Source organism: Rasamsonia byssochlamydoides (genome assembly GCF_041956645.1).
Source record: "Rasamsonia byssochlamydoides strain NRRL 3658 unplaced genomic scaffold VTN77scaffold_12, whole genome shotgun sequence".
NCBI classification, from domain to species: Eukaryota; Fungi; Ascomycota; class Eurotiomycetes; order Eurotiales; family Trichocomaceae; genus Rasamsonia; species Rasamsonia byssochlamydoides.
Window position 1 is genome coordinate 421,042 of NW_027192395.1, and position 20,203 is coordinate 441,244.

Here is a 20,203-nt window from a genome sequence, read left to right on the forward strand (position 1 = left end):
GAGCCTCCATGCCATCATGGCAATCCAATGCAATTCTGTGACTTGTCAGCTGATACATCCATCCGTCCATCTTTCTGCTTTCTGCCTGTTAATGGGGTTACCCGATTGTACAGTACATAGGTAGGCATGATCTAGATAGATGCCTGCGAAAGTTGGAATTAGAGGGGGGAAAAGAAAAAAAAAAGAAAAAAAAAGTCTCTGAATTATAATGTCACAATCAGATTTTTTGGACACAAGACTACATAATTAATGACAAAAAGAGAAAAAAAAAAGGCTTGATTGAACAATTGTTCCAAACCGCCTGCCTGCTGGAAAGGGCCCACATAAAGATGAGAGATAAAAGATCCAGATCTCTCATATAACATGCGTGTGTGAATACTGAGAAGAGAAGAAGTGGTAGTAGAGGTAGAGAATGATAAGGCGAAAAAAAAAAAGGTGTATCAAAAGTAGGTACCTAAAGAAGCTAGTTCAGTTCACAGTAGGGAATCGAGTCTGGTAAATACGCTTAAACATGCAGCGATAACCTGGGTTAAACCGTGTCAGTATCAGTATCGGTAGATGGCTTCGTACGGAGAGAACATGCCTCCAGCTGAAGTTCTCGGTCCTTCGCCTTGTTAACCTCTTCATTGACGGCCTGCGCCAGGTTCGCGCCAATGCCTTGCGATCCGCCAGTCCGCCGACTAAAAGGCCATTGTGAGTATTCCGCTAGTAACTCGTCCACCTGCGCAAATGCCCGCTCTCGGGCCTCATGGCTCATCGTGACCAGTGCGTTCTCGAGCACATTGGCCGCGTAAGCAGCACAAACCATGCATATCGTCCGCAGATATCGAAACTCGACATCTTCTGGGAGCCACGAAGTCGGGGGCAGAATCACAGTGCGGTTGCTGCACACATTGCGCACCCGTCGATAGAGGTCTTCTTTCGCGCCGGAATCGGCAACAGGATGGGTGGCCATGTCGAAGAGGAGGAAGTTGCGCTTCTCAGTACGTAGAATGCCCTTGTCCACAAGTCCCTTCGCAAGGCGCTCGCGCACTTGCTTCAGCTGATAGCCAATCTTCATCAAATTCCATGTTTCTCCTACAGTTGCCATCTGTCAGCGGCAGTGCTTTTTTTCGCGAAAGAGTTGTCGAGTCAACGCACCGCTCATCAGGTCAATCCAAGAGCTGACGCTCATCTTCTCGCTCGATTTCATCATTTTTAGCGCCTCGTCCAGCAAGACCTCTCCAGTCAGTGTGTCGTCGACTACTTCGATCACCCGATCAGCCAGCGGAAATCGCCGTCGAGAAGAATCCTTCTGCATGCTTATGCGGCCCCTAAAAGCCAATTCGATAACGATGCATCCTCGTAGAGCGTACGAGATATTTTCATTCCAGAAAGACAAATAGCCCTAGCGCAGACGCATTGTGAGTTTAAAAAAAAAAACCTATCTATTTCAAGGCTGCAGGAAAAACCTACTTGTTTGTCTTTCAGCCCCAACAGCAACACCTCTTCCATCAGCGTCAGTTTGGGCTGCTTGCTCCGCTCCTGATTCTCGCTGATATCTCTGGGGTCATAGGCGATCTTGTGGCCATTTTCTCCCCCAGTATAAGCGGTCTCCGGTACTCGACTGTCGTATGCTGTCCCATTTCGGGGAGTCGGGGAGGACACTCGGCTGCTGTCATCGTCGTCTCCGCCGAGTCGACCGCCTCCTCTTCGGCGCGTCAGACCACCGGCTGAGGCCATGAGGAAGCAGGATACGTAGTCAGTAGGCGGAAGGTTCCTTGACGCAGATGGCAGGAAGGAGGAGATGCTCAGGCGTGTTTGGATGGCGCCGACGTGGACAGCATGGAATTGTCGGTTCCGCAGATGTGCACGAGAACGCCTTGGAACACGGTCCCTACGCAGGAGAAAAGGCGGAACAGGCACCTAAAAGGGGTAATGAAGCCGCCCTCTGTAAGATGCCACCACAGTCGTCAATTGTTTCTGAAACGTGCAGGGCGTTGAAATGTCAGGGACAATCGAGTGAATGGCGATGCGACTCGCCTGAGCTGACGAGTTAACGGCCGTCAGGCAAATGGCCTTGGCGCGGTCTGGTCCGGGGCCGATCGATCACGTTTTCTGATAACAAAAAACCAACACCCCCATAAAAAGGAGGGCAAATTTTAGCGACTTAATAATCGCGACAAGTTTGGTAGGGAAATAGCTGGAGCTGTTATTTGTGACGCTGCTCTCCTCCCGCGTAGCATATGTTTGGATTTACTCCAGTAAAAGGGACCATTCTGGCCATATCGATAGCTTGGTTGCACATGCGCCTATCCCAACTGAAAGATTGCCTACGCTCTAGCAAAGTTGAGAGGGCCAATTGGTCCTAAATCCTTGCAAGACTACGATCAATTCGGAGCGCGAACGCCAATAATGTAGAAAAGGAAAAGTTAAACAGTCTTGTATCACCGACTCATTCATATCCCAATAGCTCTGGGTAAAGAGTATCAGAGACAGAATTTCGGCCAACAAGGATTCCCATCGAAGAGCAGTCGAGACCGTCAATTTACACAGTGGTTCGGAAGATATCCAAGCAAAATTTTGAAGATGATGTACACGGTTTAGTAGTATAGAGAAAAGAAGCACCGGCGTAGACTAAGCGTACAAAGTAGCGCCAGCATCAAACGGCGCTCAAGTTCTAGCATTTTTCGCATATATCCACACCAAATCCACACCTTGAACCTCCGTCTAAGCTTCATGGGGTCATTTAGTGGGCTAGAGTCGTTTCGTCAATAATCCATCTTATAGTTCATTCTTAGCAATGCAGGGAACGTACCATCAGGCTGAGAAAGGATGTAGTTGACGGCCTGGTCAACTGTTACGGGAGTCAGTCAATGTTGAGGTAATTGAAACAACAAAACCAAACTTACCACTGTGGATGGCATCGGCCTCCTTGTCCGGGATCTCGATGCTGAATTCCTGTCACACAATCAGCTTACGAACAAAGACTCGCCACGAAAAAGAGTTCCAAATATACCTCCTCCACGGCCATCACAACTTCCACAACATCCAGGCTGTCCAGACCCAGGTCATTCGTGAAGTGCGAGGTTCCATTGATCTGAGAATATGTATTAGACAAAGCGACTCCTCCTGGGCAGTGGAGATTCTATCGCATCAGTCGAAGGAGACAAACCTTGCTAGGATCAGAAACCTGTATAAAGTTTATCAATTCGTCAGTCTCATATAGGGTGATAGTAATAGCCGAGGCAGCAATGCTCGTGTCACGAACCTTGTCAAAGTTCTTCAACAGGTTGATGATACGACCCTCAACCTCCTCCTTGGAAAGACCAGCAGGAGCCGAGTAGGCACGGATCGACTGGCATTGGAAGCAGGGGACGAATTGAGATGGCCGCACAGCAGGAGAGCTTCTGATCTGGCGGGAAACAGGGACCCGAATGGCGCGGGGAGCAGACGCTCGCAGCGCGCGAACAACGGCAGAACGGAACATGGTGATGGAGGAAAGGAGATCTAAAATTAAGACTCGACAGAAGAAAGATGCCGATCGAGCGCAGCTGAGGCGAGGGCAGATCTGAAGGAAGCTGCTGCGGAAAGGAAGTTGTTCGCTCGTCGTTGATGTTACGGCTCCGGCGTTTTCCTTCCCTCGAGCAAAATCCTGCCGCCAGCCAATCAGAGACCACTCGAAAGGAATGACCTAAGCCAATTTCCACCGGCCTGCGAATTGACCTCCATCACCACCAAGAGACGCCAACTGCTCATCTCCCCTCCGCATCTCGCCCCTCTCCCATCATTCCTCCACCATGGCCTCCTCGCAGTCGATAGTGAGGCTGGTCGCCTCTCGCCGCCCTGCCCTGGCCGTGCCATCTTCGGCCCTGCGCCTCGCGTCCGTCGTAAACTTCTCGTCCTCTGCATCCCGAGCAGCCACTCCCTCGGGACCGCCTCCATCAGGCTTCCGTCTGCCCCGGCCGAAGAGATGGGATGAAAGCGAAGAGTCGTCGCTGGACAAGGCCAGCAAATACTTCCTGATGGCAGAGATGTTTCGGGGCATGTACGTTGTGCTGGAGCAGTTCTTCAGACCACCGTAAGTGAATCCTCTATCCTTTCTCACGCAGTCGAAAAGATGTTGAATTGCACCAATGGCGGATGTCACATCATTTTTGGAGGATTGGGATCTTTCAAGTGGCGGAGAGGTTGGGCTGACCCGTGTTTGCTTAGTTACACCATCTACTATCCCTTCGAGAAGGGTCCCATCTCCCCCCGATTCCGTGGCGAACACGCGCTGCGTCGCTATCCCTCTGGCGAAGAACGCTGTATCGCCTGCAAGCTATGCGAGGCTATCTGCCCTGCCCAGGCCATCACCATTGAGGCAGAAGAGCGTGAAGACGGCAGCCGACGAACGACCAGATACGATATTGATATGACCAAGTGCATCTACTGTGGTTATTGCCAGGAGAGCTGCCCTGTCGATGCCATTGTTGAATGTGAGTTTGCCGAGACGTATATCGTTATTATGAAAACGAGACTAACAATCCTGGGTCCAGCACCCAACGCTGAATACGCCACGGAGACTCGAGAAGAGCTGCTGTATAACAAGGAGAAGCTGCTGGCAAATGGCGACCGATGGGAACCTGAGCTGGCTGCTGCTATCCGGGCTGATGCTCCTTACCGGTGAAGTTGCGCATCAGGATGGTAAAGTATCCTGTCGATGCGAGTGAGATATTCCATTTGCCCTAGAATCTCAATCATGTACATAGAGAAATATCTAGAGCTCGTCTGTCTCTGTCCGCGTTACATGTATGGAGAGGACCGTAAGGCGAAGATCTGCTTCACGAGCCCTCAGTCTCGTTCTTCCTTTTATTTTCTTTTGTTATCGGTTTCAAAAGGCGGGCTATTTAGTTACATTTCATCGTTATGTTAGGAGTATCCATGAAAAGCTCTCAGTGTTTCCTTTATCCATGGAATGACTTCTCTTTCATCCGCAATGCCATAGGTACGTAGTAATAGACATGTAGATTAGAGCGTTGTGTGGGCAACAGTTGCGTGCTGAATGATGGATGAAACTGCAAAAAGGATATCAAATTAAAGATAGTTCTTCAGACGCACTTAAATTACAGTACAAACATCAGTCAGTCGAAGATTGGAGTCCTGTAAATAACCAGAAATCGCTTTCCTATGCGATGTATGCTAACAAAAAAAAAAACAAGGCCACCAAAGGGTCCTAACTTCGTACTACCTGGGTACAGTTCAACATCCGTAATGTAGTCATTTTTCCCGATTCTGACTGAATTAGAGACAAGAGACAGAAAATCTATCCTCCGCCCCTATCAATAGATGTGATATCGTGCTACTCACGTCCTCTCCTCCATAGAGAGATCTATGCCTCTAGATCATTTCTTCTTTCCTCCCACCTTCGCCTTGAAGCTTCCCTCAAAGCCTGGTCGGGCCTTCGCCTTCCCTTTTTTGCCTGCCTTCTTCTCCTCCTTCCTCTTTCGGATGTTCTCCTCGCGCTGTTTCTGTCTCATTTCTTTGTTCTTCGCTACGCCTTCGAGTCGCTCCTTCCACTCCCTCTCCGACTTTCGCTTGGCAGCCGCCTTCCGCTTGAGGGCCTTCTTTAGCAAAGAGGTGTCATCACGGACTTTCTCGCCGTGGGCTTTCTTCTTCGCGTTCAGCCACATGTCTTTTTCTTCGATCTCCGCCCGTTTCGCTGGATCCATCGCCGCGAGGCGCGCCTTCTTTGCTTCGGCAGCCTTCAGAGCGGTACCGGGATCTTGAGGACCGTGTTGCTTCGGCTTGTCCAGGATACGAGTGCCTGAAGGATCGGCCAGCTGACCGTCTGCGAAGGTAATCCGGCCAAATGCGTAGTTGTTAGAGCCCGAAACGTTGGATTCTGCAGGAGAGCGAGGAGATGCGAGGAGCGAACCCGCTCCACCGGGCGAGAAGCGTCGCGCCATCTCCTCATCTTTCTTGCGTTGTTCCTCCTCCTTGGCTTTTCGCCTCATCTCTTTCTTGTGTTGTTTCCGCTGCTCCGCCTTCTGTCTTCGGGCCTCGATAAGCTCCTGTCGATTCCGCGCCGGTTTGCCGTTAAGGCCGTCTGCGTGACGAGCGGCGCGAAGTTCCTCAAGGCGCTTCTGCAGACGCTGTCTGAGCTCCTCTGGCGTGGGCTTCAGCGGTTTAGGTTCGGAGGCTGGTTTCTGAGTGGTATCTGCAGCTTCGTTGGATGGGGCGACGGAGGAGATAGAGGAGCTGCCAGATTGATCGTTGGATACATCAAACCCAGGAGAATCTCGATTTGACGAGGCTGTGGATGCACTTTCGGGAGGTCGGCTGTTTGAATCCAAGGTGAAACCTTCCACGGGAGCAACAACCTCCTCTTCGCCATCGTTATCTTCTGGTGAAGAATTATGCTGATCGTTTTCCCTGTTCGGTTCTTCCTCAGATTTGGAAGCAACTTGTGATGCATTAGTGGGCTTCTCGGATTGTTTTTGCGCTTCTTGTGCCTTCTCCTTCTTTGCAGCTTCTTTGGCTTTCTTTCTCTCTCGCTGTGCGGCTTTCTTCTGTGCCTTCTTCTCCGCCTTGAGCCTTCTCCGCTCCTCCGCCCCTGGCGATAACTGTTTCGACGTGTTCCCCTCCTTTTCAGCCGAATCCGATTGTTTTAGTTTCTTTGCCTTGGCGTTTCCCCTCTTCATCCCTTCTCTGGGCAGCTCTGAACCAAGTTCGCTAACTGATGAATCGCTATCATTATCTTCTTCTTCTTCTTCGTCATCGCGCTTCCGTTTTCGCGCATTTTCGTCCATCACATCCTTTGCCGTTTTTGCGGAATCAGGATCCAACTTTGCTCGTTTGGCATTCCTGGCCTGTTCTTTCGTCTGCTTTTTCCGCTGCCATTGATCCTATTATGCAGTTTGTGATCAGCTTCCTGGTAAAACAGAAAGTGCCGGCAACACAGGACGAGCTACTAACACTGGTATCTTCGCCGTAGTAGTATTTGGCAGGAATCAACGACAGAAGGCCATCAAATGCCTGAGCATGGCTTCGCAGGCGTTCCTAGGAGATCATCATCAACTTCTTGAACTGAGGAGGCTGGCAGAAGAGGTGCGACGGACGAACCTCAATATCAGCGGTTGACATCCTCCTTGTCTATTGGAAACACATCCGTTTGTAGTTTCTAGAAGCCGAGGACAAGAAACAGAGCAGGATGCGCAACTGGCATTGATGTGCTCAACACTGCACACTTGGTCTGTTGGACAGAAAGCCCACACGGACGAGAACCGGCGATAAATGCATTGAAAAAATTGGGTGGGTGTAAATCTTGGCGTTCACACCTCCGCTCGGCTACTAGCACCGAAGCACCAAGTGGGCGCGTGCGTGCAGTTGGTGTGGGACAATACAAGCATTCACCGCCTAATAATGCCGGTTCTTCTGCTGGCAGCAGGTGCACAGCATTCACTCTTTCTCAACATGAACAATTAATACTAATGGATAAGATGAATATAATTGCTGATAATGGATCAAGAGAGTGCAGATATTTTCTTTCTGGTGAGTGAATGAGTGTGCTTCTTCTATACTAACGAGTCTTTAGCTATCATGGTCTATTTATTTTTGGCTTCTGCTCCACTCCTGATAACAACTTTACATCAGAATAGTGTCTCGCTAGTTCTTACAAGGAATATAGGTTGATATTCGGCCTTGAAATTTAGGCTAGTGAGTTTAAGACTGACAATGTGTAAGGAGAGCTTTGCATAGCATGATAGATATCTGGGACTTGGGTTGAAAACAGCGAATTTCGTGTTGATTACGTAAGAATTCACATGAGCAGGGGTTTTCCCCCGAGAGGATTAAGGGACGTTACAAATAAGCAGATGAGACATGATCTGAGAGATTCAATACATATTACGGTTTATTAGCACGTTTGACTGCTAAATAGAAAATAATTACGACTCAGCGCTATCAAGCGATCACACCGAGGCTCTGGCAACTCTTGCCTGTCATGTCATACCCATCGACTGAGCTCTTGCCTCCATTACATCTACAACAGGCACGTTAAAGTTTCTTTACTTTCGAGTTTTGAAGGAAGGCGCAATCATGACTTGGAACCCTCTGTCATGATTCATCTACCGTCAACCTCCTCCCTCTCATTCTCCCTCCGCTCCTCCAACTATGCCTCCGGCTCCTACTCCTCTCTCTCAGGCCCATTCTCCACAGCCCGCGATGGCTTCCAATCTTCCTCTCTCTCCTCAGCCTCCGCCTGCCGCATCCGCCGGGCACGCGACTGCAAGACCAGCAACGATATGGTGTTCTTTCCATAACGCTTTGAGAAGCCCGATCCCAATCGAGTGTAACCTCGATGAAGACACCTGTTATCGGATAAAGGAAAAAGTTCACCAAAAGATAAGAAAAGGTCGAGCCGAGGATATATACTTATGGGAAGTTTATCGACCTAACGGCTAGCTAAACAGAAATGAGTGCTTCAACCCAGTTGACGGAGAGTATCTCGATCCCACATCTCCATTGAAATCGGATTTCAGATCTGGGGACCCGAGGATCCATGTAGTGATCGTCACACCCGAGCAACTGTCTGTGAGTGGAGACAAGGCGAAGAAGACAATCACGGAAGAGTTCAAGAGGGGTAACATCAATCCTCGTTTACCACATCTTCATACTGATTCCGTGCAGGTCTCAGCTACTGTGATCCACCCCATGGTCTCCTCCTGAACACTGCTGGTAGTACTTGGGAATATCAGCCGTCACACGAGTTGAAACAAAAGCTCCGAAGTCACATATATTGGCACCATCACTGGTGCATCAAAGGAATGTTCGACAAGAAAAACATCCCACTGTATCTTTTTCTGTCTGGCGCGGGCACGGGGAAGTCACGTAACGCCAGAGAATTCCATAAGCTCGCTCTTCAATGCTTTGACGGCACATACTCTTTCAGTGGCCCGGAGTTTCGAAATCAGGAGGAGGACGAGGTCCAACAGATCGCGAAGTGCCTGAAATCTCCTTATGTCTTTCATGTGAGTCTAGAGAATGGGACTGGTCTACGGAAGTTTGAGGATGCATGGACGGGAATCGGATTAAGAATGCTCCTGCAACTACTTCCGAAATACGAAGGAAAAAAGATGACCGTTAATCGCCTAAACTCACTCTTTGTTCCCCCGGCACCAGACGAGGTGATTGAGCGGCTGGAGGTTGGAGAACCCGCCGATGCATTGAAGAACAAAGCTCTGGTTTTAGTTGTCGATGGATTGCATAATCTCTCAGCTCGAAGAGATCTAGACGACATAGTAACCGCGCTCGGAGATCTCGCCCATGGTGGATTCTTTCTTGTTTGTGGCACGTCTACCGTGTCGGGCCCAGTCGATCGAGCTGTGCGAGCGTCAAAGCGCACTCGAGTGATTCTGCCGTGTAAGCCAATTAATCCACCATGAGAGAGTGACGGACAGCCCCTGTTCAAAGATCAGAATCTCCTTGCACAGGTCCTGATCAAAGATTGTGGAGGACATGGGCGCGCGCTGGAGTTGCTGGCAAGGCACATGCAGAATATCCAACACGACGTCAGCGCCGTCCGCTTCTTTACTGACGGACTTGGAGAGCTCTACGAATCCGCGATGCCCGAGGAGACAGACGCCAAGGTTCTAGTGAGGGCTGTCATGGTGAACCGCAGACTCAAACGAGATGACCCAATTCCGGGAGGAAATGTGACACCAGATGAAATTTCTCAGTTTGGTTTGATTCGCTTCGATGTCGATAATGAATTTGCGAAGAAGCCGTTGGGAACTTTCAAGGTCCCTTACATCTGGATTCTCTCCCTGTGCACCACATATCCCGAGAACGCTCTTTTTAAAAGAGTTACAATTATTGGACTATAAGGAATTTTGTTGCACTGAAAACCCAACGATTCCGGGAAAGACTTCCTGGGACTCGTTTGAGAAACTGATGGTGCAAATTCGGAAGATAAAATCTTATACATTTTCAGAGGGTGAAAGAGTGACCGTTGGAGAGCTTCACTGCGGAGGATTTATGACTAGCGCTACCAGAAAGATTACCTTTGTGAACCACGAGTTGACCGTGGACGTGGCGGCTAACCAGATCGGGACGAAGACTGACCCCCTAAACGAGTGCATGTGGTCCGTTAAGACAAAATGCTCTGGGGAGGTCAATCTAAGAGAGCATAAAGTTATCATTCGGAATGCTGATAATGCCCACGCCGGAGATGCTGTGCTAAGTCTCGAGGTGTTCCCTCCTTGCACCGAAGTTCAACAGTATAAAAACGTCAAGAATGGCGGCAGCGTTGATTTTCACGAAGAGCGCGACAAGGCAGCGAGCAACAAAGATATCTTCGTCCTTATCTCCACGGCCTCGATCCCATCCTTGAAAGATGGAGACGACTATAAGATCCCATTCAGATGCGTTCTGGTAGCACCGGAAAATTGGGAGAAATACTTTGGCCCATACGCTGGGCGCTTGTACTTGGTCGCCAAGCGAGCTCAGAAGCGAAAAATTGATGAGGTCGACGAATAATTTAGAGTCCGGTCTGTCCCTGAACCAACATTGTACCTTCATTGCTATTCTCGAAATCACCGGAAAAGCTGTTTTCAACCGTGGCTTGGCGAGCTCTTCGCTTCCTCCCAAGTACCATACGTGCCAAAGGACACAATCGATAGCATCTTGAAGACTTGGGGCAGCTAGTGGACCTTTTCCTAATTGAACTCTGGAGCATTCTTTTTATCGAGAACCCGGCTTACATCCTTACTGTAAGTCTTTGGAAAAGACTGATTCACACGTGCGTTTAAGGCTGTTTTCTCAGGCTTTACTGCAGCTCTTGTTTCGTATTTGTTCGTCAAGTTTTTGCCTCTGTGGGGCTTGTCGTCTATCGCCATGTCGGTTGCCTATCTGGGCCCATTGGTATACATCAGCAATAAGGAGCTCATCGACTACCATGTTCACCATGTCGTCAATTTCCAGGCTGTCCGTGTTAAGGAAATGGCCGGGCAGCGAGAGCCGATGCCATGGGTAGCGTGAAGCAGTATGTCGGTGATTACCGTGCAAAGGCTCATGATTACATCTGCCACCACCGCTCTCCTGCTTCATCAAAGCCTGAGAAGACGCCCGTGGAGAGTGAGCTTGCGGAGGAGCTTTCCATTCAACACTCTGACTGCCCTGCAGCATCGAAACAGGAGCCCGTGATCGAGTCAGCCCGGGAAAAGGAGAATCCTGAACATCTGCCGGTGTCATAAGTCTCTCTGATCATTCTCTGCAGGCTACCCACCGTTCTTATAGGCGGCTGTGCCCTTTCAACATCGCTTGTGACATATCTTCTTTTATTCCACGGAGATGATTACTGGATATGACGATTGCGACCGCACCCTTATGGCACCATGTTTTATGCAGAAACATACTTACGTCGAGACAAGCAAAACACCGCTCGTTCTAGGAGATGCAAGACTTCTTCATCTGGGACGCGAAATCCTTGGTATCCAACGGAGGAAGAGCTGTTAGTCCAGTGAAGCTGTCAAAGCTCGAGCTATCAATTGACCGTCGTTTTTGGCGGATTGTACCTTTAATGGATGACGTGACCCTTCGGAGATCCTGAAGGACGGCCTGAATGTGGACCTCAAATCCTCTCGTGAAGGCGTTTCAGACACACTTGTGCTCACTATCGAGGACGATGACCAGTTCCGCTGGTAACTTGCTTCCTTCGCAACCCTCCCAGATGGAATCTCGAAGTTTGCGCAAACAGTATTAGCGTAAGGAGCTTGGGAAAAGGTGAAAGTTGCTGAAGAAAGTTGGTAACTTGGAAGATAGACTGGAGAAAGCTAAACGGGAGCTCAGGGAGATGTCGAATGACCCGGAAGGCCGCGTAGTGCTCGTGCCGCCAGATACAGATACTAGTATCGAGAAACTTAGTCGCAGACGCTAGATTGTTGCTTACCCTTCCCTCTGAACGCATCTCTCTCCAACACGCTGGTAGAGCATCTAAGATCGAACTACCAAGGCCAACCATGCTTCCTCAGACAACAGAGTCATACACTCGCAACACTATTGTTCCAAAGCTAAGAAGACGGCGGGAATTGGCAACCATACCACACAAATCCTGCTTGTCAGCCAGTCAGACATTAATCTCTCTCAACAAACACCAGTCGTGGACAAACCCGTTCATGATACACACACTCAATCCTCTCACCGATTCAATCTCTCCAGAAGCGTAGATAGCTTGACAGAATAATCATTGTACAGCGGTCGACGCAGTCAGAATTCGCGGAGAGCCAATGATTACGATCCCGCCACATACAACATGGACCGCAAATTTCGCCGATATTAGAAATCATCGTCTTCTTCGAACAACGTCAAAAAGCCCAAGGGCCACCGTCGCTCCAGTGGCATTTTGAGTCGCGGCAGAGTGCGTCTCTCTCCACTGGTCATGGTCACACCAGGTCGTGAAGGGGTGGAGGCGACGACGTAGGGAATGGTAAAGTTGAATCCTGATACGACCGTGAATCAGGAGAAGGAAAATTTTGAGTGGCCAGGGGAATTTTCTCGAGTCCGTTAGATCAGGACTAGGGATACCATGTTTTTGGAGAAACAGTCACGCTGTTTCTCTTCGAGAACCTCCAGTGATGATTGCGTACGTGAGGTTTTGATCCTGATACGACTGATGAATAATGGGTTTGAGAATTTACAAAACAGGCAAGGTTACTTGGCGTTTGCATTAGGCAGCAATGCAGCATCATGCACATTGGCTGCAAGGGACAATTTGGAATCATGTTTATTAGCTCTATGTCATTGATATACATGTTCAAAAGTGGGTTAATTAATAATAGGTATGGGATTCATTACTTGAAGTGTTCTAATTCTCCTTCAGTTTCGCAACACAGGAGGATACGCGATGCTTCAAAGTTGACCTCCTCGATCATATCGAAGCCCATGAAAAAGCTCGGCAGTGCATTCCGCAAAGAATGGGTGAAGAGGTTTACTGCAGGATGAGTTCAGTTGGCTGCATCGCAGATGTGGGTATCAGACCGTCCCTTGACACTCTCGACGAACATCAACCACCCGATTGGTCACTCAATAACATATATGAAATGGCAATTTCAATTTAGTAATCATTACGATATGGAAGAATTGGTTCATAAAGAATGCTTACAGGCTGAAAGTCGGCGCAAACAGCGGGATGTCCTAGAATAGCACGAGCTCAAAGAACGGAAAGGGGTTGGCAGAGCCGAAAAGGGTAGAATTGGTGTTGCTCAATAGCAAAAATGCCTCACTAAATTCTGCCTTGAGGGCTACAGCGTTAATGGGAAGAAAATGAATGTGAGTTCAAGAAGGATTAAACAGCGAGAGAGAGACTTTATAGACCACGCTCAGCGGTGCCAAGCATCACTCAAACGCTTTTCCTAAATAGGAACACTAGTCCTTAACGGGGGAATTCGGCGTCACCCAAGTGTACGGAGTACTCCGGAGTATGATTTGCCTCTGACTTACCGCTTACCTAAGTTTGGCACTCGGTGGAACAGATGGTGGGTAAGACAGTACTCTGTAAGACCCAGGCGCGTAACAACCTTTTTCCGATCCGATGTCCTATGGATACGGGGTCTGGAGAAGCCCTCAGCCACAGGCTGGCTCTTTTTAGCGACTTTATGAGCCACGATACGCGGGGCAGTGACTCGAGGCGGTGCAGGATTCCAGATGGCTACAGGATGAACAACAGAACAACACGAGTTGCGAGTGAAGATCCTGATAGGATAGTCCCGGGTTCCCGGGTGGTCTACTACTGGATACAGTGTCCATTCATGGATGTCGCATGGACATCATGGCTGAGCTGAAAAGGCGGAGTCCGGGGGCTGAGCCAGGACCCTTGTTGGCCATTCGTAGAGGCCAGCCTTGTTGCTCTGGCTGATGGAAGATGCGTCAGAGCGCTGAGCATGGGACCCGCTAGATGATGTCTACGAACAGGGGACTACTTCCTATTGCATGGAACCAATATTGCGAATCCGAGATCTTCCTACCTGAGGTCCTAACTAATGCCTGCCGTGGCTGAACCGTAAGCACTATTTTTGAGGAAAGAAGGTTTGCTCTCAGCCCTGGTGGTGTGATCATTTCTGAAGCTCACTTGTATATAAGGCCAGGGATACCCCGCCCAAACCGTCTGTCATCAGTTTAAACATCAGTCCAACAAACTCCTACGCTATCAAACATCTGCATTCCATATTAACTACTATTCATTCTTCCTTGATAACATCTCATCTACACCTCGTCAAGATGTCCGGTCCTTACGAACAGTACGGTCAGAACCAGAGTTACTACAACCAAGGCCAGGGCGAATATCCTCCCCAGCAAGGCTATGGTCAACCCGGCCACAATCACTCCCACCAGCCCCACCATCAACAACATGGCCAGCAGGGTCAGAATGGGCAGCCCGGCGGTTATGGCCAAGCGCAGGAGTATTATGCACAGAACCCTCAATACGGCCAGCAAGAACAATATGGCCAGCAGTATTCCCAGTCTTATGACCGCTCCAAGTAAGTTCCAGCCGAATCATGATTATTTCAGTCTTTCACCGGATCATTCTGACAATATAGCAGCTACGAACAGAGTGCGCCTGGTGAGGCTCAGGACGGTGAACGAGGTCTTGGTGGAGCAATCGCCGGAGGACTTGCTGGAGGATTCGCTGGCCACAAGGCCAACCACGGCCTTCTCGGGACAATCGGCGGGGCCATCGTGGGCAGCATCATCGAGGACCAAATAAAGAAGCACCACCACCAAGGTGAACACGGTCAGCACGGACACCACGGACACCACGGCCACTCTCACCAGCAGGGTCCTTACGGGCAGCCTCAGGGACCCAGCGGTGGATTCGACTCACTGAGTGGCTCCTCGAGCAGCTTCTTTGGCAAGAACTAAGTGGTTGATGAATCGTTTATTTGATTTTCAGCAACGGCCTCTCGTTCTCGCTGGGTAGTTCTCATGAGATGGTTCTCGCTTACGACACATTCGCATCGGCGTTTTTAGGAACTGTGTTATATCATTACAGGGTGTAGACTTAATCGAATTTCAGATTCTGTTGACATCGAATATTCCAGCTGCTGGTATTCGTGTAGAGCTCTCATAGATCCTTTGATAAGAGGGATTTTTTAAAAAAAAATAAAGAAACATAGAAATAAAAAAAGAATTAAAACTACATAAGAGCCTATATAAAATCATTGCTCATAGCCTCTCTAATATTCCAAATATTAACGCTGATTAGTTATCCAAAAACGGTTAGCGCCAGTCGTGATATGGGTGCCAAGCCTTCCATCAAAAGTTGAAGATTCTCCGGAGCTGCGATCGCTGCCGAGAGAAGCAGCAGGACGAACAACGACACAATGATTGTGCGACAGCTGTGCGTGCGGCAAAGTGAGTATCGGACGTTAGGAAATTATAATTCAGATCTCGCACTGACATAATTGTTTTTGGAAGGCCGTAATCTGCGGCTGCTCAATCAGACCCGCATCCTGAGCCGCTTCTCCTCGACCGATACGAAGGTCGTGACGGCGGAAGCAGTTCAAAACCCTCCTACATCACAGCCCGACAAACCTTCAGCGGCCTTGCAGGTCCCAGATGAAGCCAGGTCTCCTGCTCAGGAGGAATGGAGGAAAACAGTGAAGCGACGTGAGTTGACACTCAATTGACTTAATCCCAGTCGGCTTCCACACACACTAACTTGTGCTTCATCACTCAGGACACCAATTTCACAGTCTAGGTTCCGTAGTGACGGATACCTATGAGCCGGAAGAACTTATTAGAAATCCACCCAGACCGTCCGACATCACTCTTGAACTTCTCCTCGCATCCCAGACACACCTCGGACATTCAACTTCCCGGTGGAACCCCCAGAATTCACGATACATCTTTGGTATTCGAGAAGGAATCCATATCATTTCGCTCGATGTGACTGCGGCATATCTCCGTCGAGCGGCAAAGGTGGTAGAAGAAGTCTCCAGACGAGGTGGTCTCATTCTGTTTGTGGGCACACGGAAAGGCCAGAAACGATGCGTCGTCCGGGCTGCGGAGCTGGCCAAGGGATACCACATTTTCGAGCGATGGATTCCCGGCAGTCTCACCAATGGCCAACAGATTCTGGGACACTGTGAGATGAAAGTTGTCAATGCGTTCGACGAAGAGCTGCCGGAGTTTAAACCCCACTTGGTCGACCGACCGGTCTTGAAACCTGACCTTGTTGTTTGCTTCAATCCGATCGAGAACGAGGTCTTACTACATGAATGTGGGCTTAACAACGTCCCCACAATTGGCATTATCGATACCGATGCGGATCCCACGCGTGTGACGTATCCCATCCCCGCCAACGATGACAGCTTACGCTCTGTGCAGCTCATTGCTGGTGTTCTGGGCAGAGCAGGAGAGGAAGGGCAACGGCGTCGTCTGGAGGAGGCTTCAAGAGGAATTTTATCCTATGAGCCGGTCACTGCAGAGGAGATTCGCAATAATCCGGCTGCTGGACAAGATTGAGCAAGGACGGGAACCCTTGTTTTCATGCATTTTTTGAATGATGTATCTGTATTTTTATGTATGCATCCCGAAATGATCCCCTTTATTAGTGCTTTCATACTTTTGTCTTAGAAATAGGATCATTATCATTGTATTATATATTTAGACTTCTCCCCGCCCCTTAAAGATTCCGGAGTCGACCATGCTACCAGTCGCATCACCTTAGCACAACAATACTGCATTGTACAGCACCGGGTGACAGTGAGTTCAATCCTGAATAGCTTGTTATTGGTATTCTTCCTATATCAAAGTTTAAGTACGCCTATATCCAGATATCTATCATTCAACCTTTATCATTCTATATCCGCCCAAATTCTTCTCCTATACCTACAAGACAAGAGAGAGAGACTCAGCTAGAGGGATTATGGTCTCTCATTTGACACAGTCAATTTTGGAGATTTACGACGATGCCTTAAGTCTATACACCTGGCGTCCACGAGAATCCGTGCCCACGTATTCGAGCGGCTTTCCAAGATCGGAAACGACATGCCTCGAGTCCCCATGGGGAAGGATGATATCAGGATCTTTCCACGCCGGTGTGTATCCGTTGTCTTCGCCTTTTGTGAAGCCCACTGTGACCTTTTCTTCCGTGGAGCTGTAGCTGATCGTGAAGCGGGAGATTTGTGCTTCCCGTGAGATCCCGTCGTCCTCCAGCCAGGTCGTTGAGAAGACATGTCCGTGAGAACTGCCGCGTGGTGGGAAGATCTCGACGCCGCGGTAGTCGTCCTCCTCCAATGCAGCAGCGGCAGCATCAATTTTCTCTTCGCCGGGAGTCCGTGTCGCGACACTCTTGCCTACTGGAATGGCGCCTCCGACTCGGGCCAGAAGCGGGATGCTGGTTTTCCATTCAGAGGGAATTTCTACCCACTGGCCGGATGCGAGGTAATTGTACGGTGCGTTCAGGTTGACGTATCCATAGTCAAAGCCAGAGGCATCGGCCTTCCGGGGCAGGTAGATCTTTGCCACGGAGACACCGGGCTCGTAAACTCCGCCGACCAGAAGGGTGTCTCCAAACCAGAATTGTTCCTCTCCCTGCTTGAGCTTTTTGGACCACACCTCTGGATCAGACTCGTAGCCCCAGCCAACCCATCGCTGAGGAGGGGATGCATACAAATGGCTCTCCAGGCCCAGGGAGTATATGTAGGGGAGGATCTCGTAGCGACGTTTGATTGCATCGCGGATCAGTGGAGTGATTTCGGGGTACATCCATGGTTCGATGACATCTCCAAGTTTGTTATCTTGCGGAGAGGTCTTGAAGCAATTGATGGCGAATCTAGAGGAATAGATTCCAAGCTGGACCCAGCGGAGCAGCAGTTCTGGGGACGGTTGAGGGCCTAGCATATTTGTGAAAATAGCAATTAGCAAGAACTCCTGTGCAGTATCTATCGCTTCCTAGAAGAATGGATACTCACCCTCAAAGCCACCAATGTCATGACCATAACACTGGAGTGTTGTTAGAACTGTGCAGTAGAAATGTCACATGCTGGTTGTCACCTCACCTGTAGAAGGCACACTCCCGCCGTCAAGGAAAGAGAATTGGCACCCTTCATCCCCTCCCAGCTGGTCACATCGTCACCACTCCACGAGCTCGCAGCGTACCGGAGGGTCCCAGCTGTTGCACTCCTCGTCAAGACGAACGGTCTCTTTTCTGGCTCCAGATCAACAAGAGCATCATGAGACGCTTTCCCCATCAGCTCTGTATGCATGCTCCGACCCCAAAGTCCCACAGAGTTGGCCACTTGGGACCGTTCAGGATCGATACAGTCCTTGTTGTCCAACGCAAGCTCCCAATCATCATTGGGAAGGGTGTATTCGTTGTTATCATTCCACATCCCATCAATGCCAGCACGCTTAAGCTTCTGGACACCGTCGTACCACCATTTGAAGGCAAACGACGAAGTGAAATCGATGTGGCAGCCGTCACCACCTTCAGCGCCTCCAGCGCTCCAGAGGCGCATGACACCTGGTTCCTTGGTCTCGGGGTCTTTGAATAAGGCTCCGGCCTCCACCAGCTTCTGATAGTCGGGGTGCGAAGCGAGAACAAAAGGTTTAATGTTGGAGAGCAGTCTCATGCCGGTGGCATGGAACTTTGCAGTCCATTTCTCGGGTTCAGGGAATCGATGGGAATTCCACGTGAAGACATTACGGACCTTGGGCTCTATGTGAGAGATTGAGTAGCCAGAGCTCATCTGGTGTGCTGAACAAGGAATGTCGTGCTGTTTCAATTTGTCCGCAAAGTCCAACAGAGCCTGACTGGCAGGGGGATCGTCCAACATGGTATATCTATATCCGCCAGAGATGTAACCATATGCCCATCGAGGAGGAAGGATGGGGAAGCCAGCCAGCTCAGCATACGATCTGACTACATCTTTCAGAGTCTTTCCCACCATGAGATACTCTTCGAGACCGCCGTAGTCCTGACGGTACACCTTGAAATGACCCCAGAGCCCGTCAATCTCCGAGCCCACGGACCAGGTTCCCCTGCTGTGTGAGCTCGAGAAGATCGCGACGACACCTTCCGGGTTTGCTTTTATCAGGAGCGGGATATGCTTATACAGCGGATCTGTGCGGTACACATCGTACCCGAAGCAGTCCGTGGTCGATAGAATGAAATGCCGGTTCGTCAGGTCCATTGGGGCTGCCTTCTCTCCTAGGCCGACATGCAAGGCATTTCTATCATGCACACTGTAGTGTGCGACACCTGTCGAGTCTGCTACATATGAACGCAACGGCAGATCCCGGTGCAGATACTTATCAGAACCGGTCCAGGACAAAGACACCACTGGAGTATGGCTCCAATCGACCGACGCTGTCACATCTCCGACCTCTATCTTCTTTGACGAGCCAGTGGTTGAACTCGCAGTGTGAACATTGCTGAAGTCTTGCGTCGGCTTAGGGACACTCGGATATGGCGGGAGAGGGTGATCTGGGGAGGTAAAAGAAACCCGGAAAATATTCGGCCGCACCGCCTCGAATGTAAACTCGAAGTTCCGATTGCCGCTACTCGATCGAAGGTGCACGGAGGCAGCTCCATCATCGTCCGCCTTGGAACTGTACAGTTCGTACCGTTTTGGGACAAACTCTTTCTGCGGCATGGTGTGGGTGTTGTATCAACGACATCAACAATTGAAAGGAAAAAAAAAACAAGACTCTTGCTACTGCTATCAGAAGACAACAGAGAGAGAACTACTGATTCTACGAGTTTATATACAAAGCCTAGACCCCGCAGATATGTCTTCAAACATCGGTCTGCTTATCCGAAGAGAGGAGGATAGGGAAACATCACTGCGGGGACATGGATCGGATTTCGGATGGCATCTCCGAGTCCATTACATTCACGGCTTAGCAGAACCCCACGCTTCGTCTCCACAACCCCAAATCATGTGGCCTGATGCGGAGGTTTGCTTCCCCCGCGATTTGTGTTCCCCGGAAATTCACCTCCCCGGCTATATCCTTACACGGCCATCATGGACGCGGCCACCGGATCTCATGGCCGAAAGCCGATTTGGATAGCGACACATGCCCCCTTAGAGGCTCGGCGTCAGCTACATCAGGAGATAAATTGACCATCCTCGTAAATGTGGCCCAAAACATCCCGTTGTCATGACTTGCACCTACTTGGCGCACTTTGGGTGCCTTAAGAGTCCCTACCTTTGCTTCTGCTCCTTGTCGTTATCCT

General features: G+C 49.8%; 8 protein-coding genes across 8 annotated transcripts; 4 read left to right on the top strand and 4 right to left on the bottom strand.

Moving 5' to 3' along the window:
• Window positions 1–473: 473 nt before the first annotated feature.
• On the bottom strand, window positions 474–1,722 carry VTN77DRAFT_1287 (uncharacterized protein; the record flags this gene model as incomplete). The annotated part of the gene is made up of 4 exons (XM_069417001.1): window positions 474–524; window positions 584–1,077; window positions 1,141–1,387; window positions 1,456–1,722. 4 exons carry the CDS (start codon window positions 1,720–1,722, stop codon window positions 474–476), a joined length of 1,059 nt encoding a protein of 352 aa, XP_069280241.1.
• A 1,006-nt stretch (window positions 1,723–2,728) lies between these two features.
• VTN77DRAFT_1288 (uncharacterized protein) lies at window positions 2,729–3,469 on the bottom strand (the record flags this gene model as incomplete). The annotated part of the gene is made up of 6 exons (XM_069417002.1): window positions 2,729–2,736; window positions 2,798–2,836; window positions 2,892–2,940; window positions 2,999–3,079; window positions 3,155–3,172; window positions 3,251–3,469. The coding sequence occupies 6 exons, from the start codon at window positions 3,467–3,469 to the stop codon at window positions 2,729–2,731; spliced, it is 414 nt and encodes a 137-aa protein (XP_069280242.1).
• A 310-nt stretch (window positions 3,470–3,779) lies between these two features.
• VTN77DRAFT_1289 (uncharacterized protein) lies at window positions 3,780–4,651 on the top strand (the record flags this gene model as incomplete). Its single annotated transcript, XM_069417003.1, has 3 exons — window positions 3,780–4,060; window positions 4,195–4,460; window positions 4,521–4,651. The coding sequence occupies 3 exons, from the start codon at window positions 3,780–3,782 to the stop codon at window positions 4,649–4,651; spliced, it is 678 nt and encodes a 225-aa protein (XP_069280243.1).
• Window positions 4,652–5,366: 715 nt separating this feature from the next.
• On the bottom strand, window positions 5,367–7,107 carry VTN77DRAFT_1290 (uncharacterized protein; the record flags this gene model as incomplete). Its single annotated transcript, XM_069417005.1, has 3 exons — window positions 5,367–6,869; window positions 6,940–7,023; window positions 7,087–7,107. 3 exons carry the CDS (start codon window positions 7,105–7,107, stop codon window positions 5,367–5,369), a joined length of 1,608 nt encoding a protein of 535 aa, XP_069280244.1.
• Window positions 7,108–9,915: 2,808 nt separating this feature from the next.
• VTN77DRAFT_1291 (uncharacterized protein) lies at window positions 9,916–10,500 on the top strand (the record flags this gene model as incomplete). Its single annotated transcript, XM_069417006.1, has 1 exon — window positions 9,916–10,500. One exon carries the CDS (start codon window positions 9,916–9,918, stop codon window positions 10,498–10,500), a length of 585 nt encoding a protein of 194 aa, XP_069280245.1.
• A 3,738-nt stretch (window positions 10,501–14,238) lies between these two features.
• Window positions 14,239–14,880, top strand: VTN77DRAFT_1292 (uncharacterized protein; the record flags this gene model as incomplete). The annotated part of the gene is made up of 2 exons (XM_069417007.1): window positions 14,239–14,498; window positions 14,562–14,880. 2 exons carry the CDS (start codon window positions 14,239–14,241, stop codon window positions 14,878–14,880), a joined length of 579 nt encoding a protein of 192 aa, XP_069280246.1.
• A 461-nt stretch (window positions 14,881–15,341) lies between these two features.
• Window positions 15,342–16,485, top strand: VTN77DRAFT_1293 (mitochondrial 37S ribosomal protein uS2m; the record flags this gene model as incomplete). The annotated part of the gene is made up of 3 exons (XM_069417008.1): window positions 15,342–15,372; window positions 15,436–15,627; window positions 15,698–16,485. The coding sequence occupies 3 exons, from the start codon at window positions 15,342–15,344 to the stop codon at window positions 16,483–16,485; spliced, it is 1,011 nt and encodes a 336-aa protein (XP_069280247.1).
• A 438-nt stretch (window positions 16,486–16,923) lies between these two features.
• Window positions 16,924–19,619, bottom strand: VTN77DRAFT_1294 (uncharacterized protein; the record flags this gene model as incomplete). The annotated part of the gene is made up of 3 exons (XM_069417009.1): window positions 16,924–17,858; window positions 17,937–17,967; window positions 18,024–19,619. The coding sequence occupies 3 exons, from the start codon at window positions 19,617–19,619 to the stop codon at window positions 16,924–16,926; spliced, it is 2,562 nt and encodes an 853-aa protein (XP_069280248.1).
• Window positions 19,620–20,203: the final 584 nt, after the last annotated feature.